Source organism: Quercus suber, unplaced genomic scaffold (assembly GCF_002906115.3).
Source record: "Quercus suber isolate HL8 unplaced genomic scaffold, Cork oak 2.0 scaffold_443, whole genome shotgun sequence".
NCBI classification, from domain to species: domain Eukaryota; kingdom Viridiplantae; phylum Streptophyta; class Magnoliopsida; order Fagales; family Fagaceae; genus Quercus; species Quercus suber.
The window spans coordinates 596,958-609,985 of NW_027069894.1; the positions used below are offsets into that span (position 1 = coordinate 596,958).

The 13,028-nt window shown below is 38.0% G+C and overlaps 1 protein-coding gene across 1 annotated transcript in view; it reads left to right on the top strand.

Annotated features, from left to right (window-relative positions):
• Positions 1-609, top strand: part of LOC136062707 (disease resistance protein Roq1-like) — a 9,204-nt gene extending 8,595 nt beyond the window's left edge. The window contains exons 6-7 of the mRNA XM_065762126.1: positions 11-217; positions 295-609. Of these exons, the coding sequence (XP_065618198.1) occupies positions 11-217; positions 295-609 (522 nt within the window). The remainder of the gene's footprint in view (positions 1-10; positions 218-294) is intronic.
• The last annotated feature ends 12,419 nt before the right edge of the window (positions 610-13,028 follow it).

Below are 13,028 nucleotides of genomic sequence, written 5' to 3' on the forward strand. Positions count from 1 at the left end.
TACTTAAGAGGACATCGACGGCCTGAAGCAAAAGATGGCCGAGGCGATTGGGGCGAAAGGTATTGCCGAGTACGCTAGGGACGAGGCCGTGAGGGCCAAAGAAGAAGCCGTGTTTACGACAATAGACGTCGAGCGTTCTGTAGAACAAGCGGAGGAAGAGGCCTTCGCTGAGGGGGTGGCTAAAACTGAAGCTACCCTTAAGGCTCAAATTCTTGAAGTGTGCAGGCGCTTCTGTTTCCAGACCTGGAATGAAGCCCTCAACCAAGCAGAGGTTGATGCCTCATCTGACCTTAGGAGAGCGGAGATAGTGTATTACCCCCTACAATTCGCGAGGTTATCCCTGTTACTTCTGAGGCGGAGTCCGCTTTGCCAGCGGCAGATGAAAGTCAAACTAAAACTACCGAGGACACATCTTCAGCTGATAGACCTGTCAAGGGGGCTGAACTCCATGAAGCGTTGGAGGGGGCGGGAACTGACGGTCAAGAAGTGCCCCAGGGTGTGGTGAAGCCTCCTATTGATCCCCAAGCCACACTCGTTGTCCCTCAGATCCCTCGTGCCGAGGAAGGATGCTCTAAAGTAGCCTCTCAGAAGCAGAGTACCGAGGTGTGAGTTAAAGTCGTCCAACAGGCTCCTCAAGACAAGCTGTCCGCCGAGTTGGGGAGTAAGCCATCTCATTGGACTACCCTGTTCTGATGGCGTGGACAGTCCTATTTGTTTTCTTTTTCATTTCATTTCGCTTTTTGCCTTGGCGACATTGTAACAGAATTACATACTTTCTATTTGAAATACATACTCAGTAGTTCGCTTTTAGTTCTTTGATTGATACTCCCTTTATTTGTTATACTTTAATGTTTTGCTTAATACCTTGGTTCTGTTCTGGACTTAGTCTCGTGAGGCAATTAGCTCTCCCTCAAGTTTGAATCCGAGGACCATACCACAACTCGGTTCTATCTGACGCTTTTGTTCTTCTGCAAGTAGCTAGCTTTCCCCTAGGTTTGAGTCCTTGGACCATGCAAGATCTTGGTTCAGTCTGGTACCCAAGTATATTTGAGTGGTTAGTTTTCCATAGGCTTGAGTCCGAGGACCATGCAAGGCCTTAGTTCTGTCTAACACTTAGAATCTTTTCAAAGTAGTTAGTTTCCCATAGGCTTGAGTTCGAGGACCATGCAAGGCCTTAGTTCTGTCTAACACTTAGAGTTTTTTTGAAGTAGTTAGTTTCTCCATAGGCTTGAGTCCGAGGACCATGCAAGGTCTTGGTTCTGTCTAACACTTAGATTCTTTTAGAATAGTTAGTTTCCCATAGGCTTGAGTCCGAGGACCATGCAAGGCCTTGGTTCTGTCTAACACTTAGAATCTTTTTAGAGTAGTTAGTTTCCCCATAGGCTTGAGTCCGAGGACCATGCAAGGCCTTGGTTCTGTCTAACACTTAGTCTAACACTTAGAATATTTTTGAAGTAGTTAGTTTCCCTATAGGCTTGAGTCCGAGGACCAAGCAAGGCCTTGGTTCTGTCTAACACTTAGAATCTTTTTGAAGTAGTTAGTTTCCCCATAGGCTTGAGTTCGAGGACCATGCAAGGCCTTGGTTCTGTCTAACACTTAGAATCTTTTTGGAGTAGTTAGTTTTCCCATAGGCTTGAGTCCAAGGACCATGCAAGGCCTTGGTTCTGTCTAACACTTAGAATCTTTTTGGAGTAGTTAGTTTCCCCATAAGCTTGAGTCCGAGGACCATGCAAGGCCTTAGTTCTGTCTAACACTTCTGTATGGGATGAAGGAGTTTGTCCTCTGTGCTTGGAATCTTATTTTTGTCATGATGACGGCCTTGGCCCTGCTTCATTGGAAGTGGGCCATCCTTAGGCCGGATCCTTGATCTCGCGGTGCCCTAAGTAGGGGTGGTTCGGACTTCTAACCTTACACATGGCAGTAACCCCGCCTTTAGTTTAAGCTTCCGCCCTCCTAGTTACGAGGCGTCCCCTGACTGTTTGCATTCCGCACTTGACGTTTCGATGCGCGAGACATGCCCTCATTAATATTCTCGTGAATTGATGTAGATCCAACGATCTTCGACCTCCTTGAAATTTGGTCAGGATTAATGCCGTTGATAACCCTTTTCTCGAATTCTGTGTGGATCAATTCCCACCAACCTCCATACTCTATATAAGGCTCTTTGGGGGAAACATCCTTCCACACTCCTTGAACCCTCTAACAAAATAGAAAAAACATCCCTTCAGCTCTCTGAGCTCCTTTAATAACCCCGCCAGGATTGTGATAAGAGTTTGGAGAAATGGGGCAGCCTTGGATGGGAGTGAGGGCACACAGGCCAAAGGTCTTCCTCCTTCGACCGAGAGTCGTTGTGGCTGTAGCCCGTGTCAGACTTCCGGCACGGCAGAGTTTGGATGTCATCTCGATGGTGTCATGCATGGTGGTCAGGAGGGAGGTCCCTTAAGTACATAACGCTCTTCCCCGGGGCGCACCCATACCTGCCCTTTAGACTGGCAGTGACTCGTGCCTGGCCTATCCATCGGTGGAGGCTCGCAAGATTACGTCATGTTCGGTGCCCGGGTGTTGCCGTCTCCAACGGCCAACCATAGTGGGATCGGGAGAGAATCAAAGGAACATCATGAGGACATCATGCGCCCATGCATCTGCTCCTCTCTTCTCGCCGGCACCAACCGCACCAGCCCGGGGGTTGTTGGCAACCTTAAAACAAGCCTGCCTCAGCCCCCTTCCCGAAAGTTAGTTTTAAAAAAGGCCCATCTGGGCCTCTGTTTGTGGCTTGTATTTACTTTTCGATTAATAAAACGTTGTGGTGTTTATTTCCTTCTCCTATTCTCTAAATCTTTTACTTTCTTGCAACGATCATATCTTGTGCAAAAGCATTATTGTTGGTTGTTACTTCGTTTTTTTTTTTAAGTCGGGGTCAGTGTCGCCGGTGGTGACGAAAGACTACCCCACCTTGCGCAAGCCCCCCACGGTGGAAATCGCTAGCCGTCACGCCTGCTAACACCCTAGTTCTTTCCAAGACGGCGCTAATTGTAGGGACTTAATTTGGAAAAGCCCTTGTAAATCAAAAGGAAATTCATCCCATAAGCGCAAAAAATTCATCCCATAAGCCCAAACAATATATTTTTAGAGAGTGGGTTCAAGAACTAGGCCCTAACAAACGGACGACGCCCAAAACAAGACTTACACCCGTTGAAGGCCGGCACGTTAAAGTTACTCATCAAGGTTTCTCCTCGGCCCCGATCGAGGATCCTGCTCGAGGTCTCCACTCTCACTGTTCTATTGGTTCCCCTTATATAGCCCTCTTCTCACCATCTCTTTCTTCCACCTGTTGATCATCCATGCGCTTTCCTTCTGACTGTCCATCCCATCAGCTGTGTTATCAGTAATCATGTGATTTGTAGTGGCCAAGGTTGTCCTATCCAGGAGTCACATCTCCATTAGTGCGGTCAGAGGATTAGGTGAGCGCATTTATTGTGGAGGTGCAACCTGTCCTGGGCTTGTTCCCCCACTTGGTGTTGTCCTCGGTCCACCGAGGACAGGGTCATTCTCGGCGGGGTTCTTACAGCTCAGGCCTTTATACAACGTCCTCGGGCGATTCTCCATCCTCAGCATGGGCCTTGGGCCGGATGTAGAATGGGCCGAGGTTATCAGACTTTCAGGCCCCACAGTATTGATTTTAGCAATTTGTTTCAATAAAATTACACTTAACTCTCCCCTTAACAATACCATTAATCCTTTAAAGTCCATAAAAAAAATTTATAAATCTAAAATATAAAACAAAATTAATAAACCCAAAAAAATTAACCAAAAAAAAAAAAAAAAAACTAATAACAAAGCTAAAAAAAATTAGGGTCATTCAACCAATTTTACTCGAAACAAACAACATAGCCTTCTAAAATTTTTAAATACAACTAGAATTGTCATACTTGTTGAGTGGATGTTGTGAACTAAAAAATTAGAATATTACCTGCTTGTTTGTAGGAGTTAAAATTTTCTGTCTTATTTTGTTTGTTCCATTCTATACTGCACCTATTTAATAAAATTTGACTTTTCTTATTTTAATTATCTAAAATAAAATAACACCCTATATCGGCCATCACTACCCCACCATCAACCTTTGCTGGCATCGTCCTCCGTCCTCTTGCTGCCAGCCTCCGACATCATCAGCATCACTTGTCACAGCCAAATCACGTATTTAATTAAATCCAACCCCATCCCTACTGTTCATTTCAAACCCATCAACCAGGTGAAACCCATGTTTCAAAGTTCAAACCCAAGCCAATATCACCTTTAACCCACCACCACCACCATCAACCTTCATCGGTACCGATCGGCGCTGCCACCAACATCTCTGGTCATTTCCAAACATCATCTCCAGTTCGTACCTTCAATCTCAAACCCACCAACCGCCATAGCTGAAACCCATGTTTCATACCCAAGCCAACCCATGTTTCATCACTGTAATGCCCCAATCTGATTGATTGTGTGATATGTGTGGGTGTGTAATAAGTCCCACATCGGGTATTTACTAGATTGAACTAAACTTTATTAACAACTATAAGGAGCCTCAATTGTGACTAGTCCTTTTGAGGTATATCGCAAATGTGGCTAGCGCTTTTCCTTGGGTCGTTACATATGGTATCAGAACCGGCCCAATAATCCCGTGTGGGCTCATAGACACTACCCCACAAATTGGGCCCTAACGAAGACATTAGGGAACTTAGCTCTGATACCATATGTAACGACCCAAGGAAAAACGCTAGCCACATCTGCGCTATACCTCAAAAGGACTAGTCACAATTAAGGCTCCTTATAGTTGTTAATAAAGCCCAGTTCAACCCAGTAAATACCTGATGTGGGACTCATTACACACCCACACATATCACATAATCAATTAGATTGGGGCATCACAATCTCCTCCACTTAAATCCCTAACATCCTCGTTAGGGCCCACTTTGTGGGGTAGTGTCTATGAGCCCACACGGGATTACTGGGTCGGCTCTGATACCATATGTAATGACCTAAGGAAAAGCGCTAACCACATCTGCGCTATACTTCAAAAGGACTAGTCACAATTGAGGCTCCTTATATTTGTTAATAAAGCCCAGTTCAACCTAGTAAATACCCGATGTGGGACTCATTACGCACCCACACATATCACACAATCAATCAGATTGGGGCATCATAATCACCATAGCTAAAACCTAGGTTTCAACCCATTCCTCATTCTTATTTTTTGTTTTTCCTCTTTAATTTTCATTTTCATTCTCTTTTATTTCCTGATTTTTATACTATTACTGAACCCATTTTGTGTTAGTTCTGTTTGATTTTTTTTTTCTTTGGTTGATTCAATGATTTAGTTTTTCTTTGGAGTTTGGTTATTAGGATTTGATGATACTGGCTTGGGTTTGAAACATGGGCTTCTGGTTGGTGGGTTTGAAAGCAACAGTGGGGATGGGGTTGGATTTAATTAAATAGGTGGTTTGGCCTTGGCCGGCGATGCTGACAATGTCGGAGGCTGGCGGTAGGTAGACGGCGACAGGAGGACAGGTCACGGTGCCGACGAAGGTTGATGGTGGGGTGGTGATGGCCGGTGTGAGGTGTTATTTTATTTTAGATAATTAAAATAAAGATAATTACAGTAAACCCACCTGTGGTATGGCTCGTTTTCACTTTGCCTACCCATGGTTCAATCATTTACACTTTGCCCACCTGAATTTCAATTCGTTACCCACCTCTATTAAAGTCAGGGTTAAAAATGTATTTTATCTTCACTTTTATGTCTCTCTCCTCTAAAAAAAAAAAAGAAGAAAAAAGAAGAAGAAAAAACTCAACAAACAAGATCAAAGAGGGGAGGTTTTGTAACTTGGGTTCAAGAACACACTTGCTCTTGGTATGAACAGTCTTGAGTTAATCAATCCAAATAAAATTTTCATATTCACACAAATCCTAAAAAACATAAAATCCTACACTTGAAAGTGCTCTACTCTAATTTCACAAAAATCCTTTTAGACACTTTCAGTTATTCACAAAAATCATACACAGCTTCACCTTAGTTCTCTTTCAAATCTCAAACCAAAACCAAAGCAAACCCCTCTTCAAAACCCAAACCCACCATACCTAGCAACACAAACACAGACCCACGACACCCATATCAAAGAAAATAAGATAGCACATAGAGAGAGAGAGAGAGAGAGAGAGGCGAATCGAAGTCACAATCGGAGCCAAACTCAATGTGAAGGAACGCATGGCCAAAGCTAGAACTTGCACTGCTGCAATATTCGTTTGTCATTGCTTCGTTCACCGCCACCATTACTCTGTTCATTGCTGCTACATTGGTCTGATTCATTCGTCTTCCTCAACTAGCCGCTCACTCTCACCCAAGCTCTCTATTCAGTTAGCCATCTTTATTCCTTCTTGCTGACCCATCTCTCTCCTAGTCACCCTCTCACCAAGCCATCTTGCCCACAACGCAATCTTCGAACTCAACAGAGAGGAACAAAATTGAAATTGAAATTTTTGTTGCAGCCACTAGCTACGACGACGTCGTTTTTGGTTGATGGTGGATTGTGGCTGATGTTGTGAGTGGGTTGGGTTTGAAGAGAGGGAGAAGTCAGAGAGATAGAGATGAAGAGAGAGAAAAAATAATAAATAAATGAAGGAGATGGGTTTGGAAGCTATTGGATTTTTTTTTTATTTATATTTGATTTGTATTCCTCCAATTTATTCTCGTAGAAGTTCTTCAGCAATCAAAAACCCTAACTTTTTTTTATTTTTGTTATGTTTGTTTTTTCTTAAAAATTTGTTTTTCTAACTTCAAAGGGAAAGGTGGGTAACATAGTCCTAATGGAAGTTACCACATGTGGGAAAATTGTAAATGATTGAACCACGGGTAGGTAAAGTAAAAACAGACCATACCACAGATGGGTTTACTGTAATTATCCTATTAAAATAAGAAAAGTCAAATTTAATTAAATAGATGGACACGTGGCATGTGTTTATTGGTGGGAGTATAGAGTGAAAAATGGGATACAAGATTTGGAGTCTGTTTGTAAAGTGGTCATACATGGGTTTACTCCTTTAGTTTTTATTACGGTCTATTTGGATATCGCTTATTTTGCTGAAACTGAAAACTTATTACTGAAAGTACTGTAAATAAAGGTAAAAGTTGGCTGAAATAGTATAGTGGGGTCATGAATAGTACCAAAAATTGCAGTAAGGCCCATAAATAGTAACAAAAATAAGCTGAATAGTAAACTAATTTATAATTTTCATTGCTTCCCAAACACACACTACAACTACAAAGTGAACATTTTCAACTATGAATGTCACCAAAATTAACCTTCACAACAGAATAGAAGATAGGTTTTTGATGAATGTTATAATGTTATTCATTGAAAGGAATATCACTGCGACAATTTAGTACATATTCAACCATAAATGACTTCAAAGATTTAAAAAAACACTTGGTTCTATTTTCATTAATGATTGCATTGTAATGTATTAAGAAACAATTATTTTGTATCTTTTTCTTTGTTGACAGTTTGTTAATACTAAGTGTTTGTTTGTGAATAACTTATCTAGTTTGTACCTTGAAATTTTTTGAAAAAGTGAGAAAATGCAGAAAAAAGTAAGATTTTAAAATTTTGTACATAAAAGTTAAAAGTCATTCCCAAACATATTCTAAAGGGAAAATTACAGTTAACTCACCTGTGGTTTGGCCCGTTTTAACAGTGCCCACCCATGGTTTGAAATTTGTCACTTAACCCACCTGAGGTGGCCTTCATTAGACCCCCGTTACTCACCTCTCTCTTTTCACCGTTAAAAATAGGGGTAAATGTGTCTTTTTCATTATATTTTATGTCTCTCTCCTCTTTTCTCCCATTCTTCTTCTTCTTCTTCACATAAAACATAAAAGAAAACCCATACACCTATAGTCACAAATAAATCCACAAATCCATGTGAACATACATCCACAGATTCACTAGCCTTTCACTGCTAAATCCAAAAATTGACTACATAATTCTTCATAAAACAATCACAAAATAAAACTCTAACCCTCTTTCTTTTGCTGGGTTCTCTTAAAAAAACCCAGATTTGCAAGTAAAAAAAAAAAAAATCTGCAAAAAAAAGTTGCAACTGGACCAACTCTGTTCAAAACCCGATCCGAATCTGTTTGCGCCTCCAAAAACGATCTAGACGATGGCAATACTGTTTGCCTTTGAGGAAAGATTCGAGGTCAAACTTTACCTTGTTTTTGAGATTTTCTTCCAAGGAGATGGTTTCAAAAGTCGAAGGATGCGTGAAAGGAATAGATCTCCACCATCCGTTGCTTTGCTGGTCTTTGATGTTCATGTACAGCTTCAAATCTTGAGGCTTTACCTGTTCGATTTTGACGGATTATGGATTTGGGGATTTTGGGGGTTCTAAGGTAGATAGAGAGAGGGAGAGAACTTGTTCCTTTTTTTTTTTAAGGTTCTAATTCAATTCTAATTTTGGCTTATATAGTAAAAGAGATTTTTTATCGAAAATGACAGAGGTAGGTAACGGGGGTCTAATGGAGGCTACCTCAGGTGGGTTAAGTGACAAATTTCAAACCACGGGTGGGCACTGTTAAAACGGACCAAACTACAGGTGGGTTAACTGCAGTTTCCTCTCTACTCTAAATAAATACTTATTTAAAGTTTTATAATGATTTTTTTAAAATATTTTCACCCCCTAATTCAAAGTCATGGCTCCGTCCTGGGCGACTAGTGACCCCAAAAATTACGTAGTTTCATTTTTTGTGGGTGAGTTTCTTTACATTAAACCACCCAAAATCATTTTATATTATTATTTGGAAGAAAAGGGATATAAAAGTAATTAAAAATACATTAGAGCAGTTGAAAGTTGAGAACTGAGTACCCACCAACCCAATACGTCGTCGTCTCCTAAACAAACATATATCACTTTCAACTTCTAGTCTTCAACAATATTTTCTCGAAGCAAACTATGCAACTTATCCATAGGAGGATTTTCAAGACTGATTCACCTTAAACTAAACATTCTACCATTTTCTTAAAAGCTCTAAATATATTACACACCTGTGTGTATAGAGTGTATGCTACATAAGTTAAAATCTTGTTTTCAAAACACAATATCAGTTAATTTGTAAAATCATATTTTCAAATTACGATTTGTAAGGCTGTGTGTACTTGTCGTATGCATCAAACATTTTCTTAAAAAAAATTTAATATAAAAAGCATCATAAAAGGACAAAGACACCACAAGTCATATGTATATTGAAATGGTTTTCAACAGTGTTATCACTGTAAAATTAGTTTAAGCTAAAAGGGTCTTCAATTCCCAACCAGTCAAGTTGGTTCGAGCTTGAGGAAAAGATACGGACCTCTTTGCCTGTTATCAACAAAAGCTTATGTGGAGGAGATATAAGGTCCAGCAGTTCGTCAGCTTTGGTTAAGATATCTTTCAGCTTTTCAATCCAACTCTCTCTGCAGAGCTTTTTCTGTTGACTGTTGTAGCCGCCGGGGACGACAGTCTCTTAAGGGGCGGTGGCTAGTGACAGCTGAGTTCTTAACTTTGTACAACATGTCTTCTACATATCATTTACATATCAACTGAGTTCTTAACTTTGTTTTTAATTACTTATCACCTTTTTATTTCAGTATTGAACAATGTAGTTTTGTCCGAGTCAAAAGAAAATTATCTTTAGCTAACAGAAAATGTATGACTTTTATTTTTTAGAAACAAATATAAGTTATTTTAAGAGATTGTTTTCTACTTTTTTTTTTTTTTTTTTTGAGAAATCAGGAAATTATTTTTCAACTTAATATTAAAGTTGCTACCAAACATAAAAAAAATAAAATAATTTTACAGAAAATACTTTTTAAAAAATGGCTTATAAAAATCTTCTAAACATAATGTGTCTTAGTGATTTAAAACAAATTTATGTCGTTTTGGTTCAATAAATGGCATATATTTAACAGAAATTAACGGGAAAATTGAATTAATAACTTGATAGTTTTTATTTTTTATTTTTTGAGAAAGTAATAACTTGAAAGTTAAATAGTACTTGAATAAACAAAAATTAAAATTAATAATGTAAATTAAATTTTAGAATAAGTTAAAGTAAATACAATTTATAATTAAGTCTAATATTTGTAATTCGAGATGCCCATATACATTGACAAGTGACAACATGTCAACATTGACTCCAAAGTCTAAACTATATTTTTGAACAAATCTGCCGATTAATAAGTACTATGGTGCGAATTATTAAAATGGAAATGCCACCCATACCATTTCCAATTTGATATTTTTTGCTAGGCAATTTTTTGTTTGTACTTTTTTTAGCCCATCCCCCAAATTCAAATGGAAATATCAATTAGTATTAATAAAACAAAGGTACAAAAATGAAAAGAAAAAGTACCATATATAGTACTTATTAATTGATGAGTATTTTATCATATGCATATCCTTATTAATTGATATTAATTGATGGAGTACTATTACGACATGCATATTCTTATTAATTGATATTAATTGATGAGTATTACGATATGCATATCCTTATTAATTGATATTAATTGATGGAGTATTACGATAAGCATATCAGTTACTATTACGATAGTACTTATTTGTTTGAGACAATTACATATGTGTTTCATTTTCCTCATCGCTCAAAAAAAAAAAAGTTTCATTTTTCTCTTAATTTTTTTTTTCAATATTAATTAAAAAAAAATTTACTGCCATGTCTTTTCTTTCCTTCACATTAAGAAGGATATGCATATTGTAAGGGTAGGTTTTGGTTCTTTAGCCCAAAATATAGAAGGACTCAAGCCCAAAAAGCTCAACACAATGAATTTTTAGAGAGTGAGCTAAAAACTAGGCTTCAATGGATTAGACAATGCTCACAATGGACCAAGGATGGTAAGAGAGCAAGAGAAAACAGAGAAAAACAAGCCTTTGGCAAGGATATTCTTCCTCAACAAAGTTCGAAGAAAGTAATTCTTGAATACATCACTCTAGGAATTTATTACAATTTTAGTTCTTTGTGCTACAGTATTTTTCCTACCGATTTTTCGATCCCCCATCTCTGAAGGATTTCTTAGATTATGTAGCCCCTTTTAGTTGATCTGGACCCTCCATTTGTTGATCATGTAGGACACTACTCGAGTGATTGTCCCATCAAACGCCCTCCCAAATCTTTTGTGAGTTACGGCAACAAAGACAGCACTGTTTATGAGTCTTCTCTACATAAATGTGGTTAGGAGTTTTGGTGGGATGCATTAAATGGGGTGACAGCTACTATCCCTTCAGTCACATCAGGGCTAGCATCATTCCTTTAGTCACATCAGGGCTAGCCTCATCTCTGAAACTCTTTCTCTACAATGTAACCTCTTCTAGTAATGCACTATTGACATGGCCATGTCTCGCCCCTCCGACCCTACCGTCTGAGGGTATGGTCTCCTCGGAACTGCATTGGCCTTCTTGGCCTCGGTACAACACGTGGCAATACTACCCTATTCAATTTCTGTACCCCACACATATCATAATACTAAAATTTTATGTGTCATAGTATATTTTAGAGAATATACTGTAGTTAAAAGAGTATTAATAAAACAAAGGTACTGTCCTAAATTTTATATAATAATCTTTCAAGTGTTATAAAAATAATATATTATAAAATTTTATTCATTGTTTCACTAATAATGTCTATTTATAAACATGCAACAATTGGAAGCAAAAACCATAATTTTGTTTTCATTGATTATAATTTTGAAAAGTTTTTGTTATTTACAATTGTTACTTTTACTGGTAAAATCTCTGATGGTTAAATAAGAGATCTGGAGTTCATTTTCTACTTAAACCAAAAACTAATTGGTGTCTTGATCTGATTCTAAAAAGTTATCGTCAAGAATAGACGTCATAGATTGAAACTCTCTAAAAAAGAAAAAAAAAATATTAATTTACAAAAGAATTTAAAAAAAGAATGCAACGTACGGGGCCTATAACTAGTTTTAAAATGAAAACTTGAACATTTTTATTATGTGCTATGGTCATATCAATTTATGAAGAACTCTAAAAGAAATGCTTATGATATTAGATTAAAAAAATTATTGTTCAGTGATCTTACCTTGCATTTGAATCCTACTCTCCACTTTAAAATAAGAAGAAAAAAGAAGTTTGTAATACTAGAATTTTCTTTTCCCTAACGGTTATCGATGGCTAGTTCCAAAAGAAAAAAAAGGAAAAATGGTTACCAAAGGTCCAAAGTTAGTCGAACATTAATCCCAAAAAAGTATGCATAAATCATAAAACACACACATAACCAAATTTTCTATAATATCTTTCATATAGTTCACGTATCGTAGAAGGTCATAGAATTATCAATTCACAATATATGTAATTGAGAAAGTATGATACACTATATAATTAAATAGAAAAAATGGTATATAAACTATGTTGAAAGGCTTACCAATTTTGACAGGAAAACACCTAACCATTGATGAGAATAATTCAATACATGAAATAGTGAGGGTGGAAGAAGATAGTGTTAGTTAAAAATATGATGAAATAATAAAGAAGAAACTTAAAGAATATTGTGAGTTTGAAGATTATGAGATCTAATGTTATTAGATTTTTTTTTTTTCTCATACATTCCACAACATTGGAAAGGGGAAGAGAGGAACAAATGAAAGCTTTCTCCTTAGGAGAAGTATTTATGGATTTTTTTTTTTTTTTAAATTTTATAAACCCTAAGGCACCCCAGGAAAAAAAGACAAGTATGGTGGGCTATCCATGGAAGCATGGTGGAAAAGTAATTCAAAGGAGGAACTGTCACCTCCACATTAATGCATCCCACCAAAACTCCTAACCACATTTATGTAGAGAAGACTCATAAACAGTGCTGTCTTTGTTGCCGTAACTCACAAAAGATTTGGGAGGGCGTTTGATGGGACAATCACTCGAGTAGTGTCCTACATGATCAACAAATGGAGGAGGACTATATAATAGGAAAAACG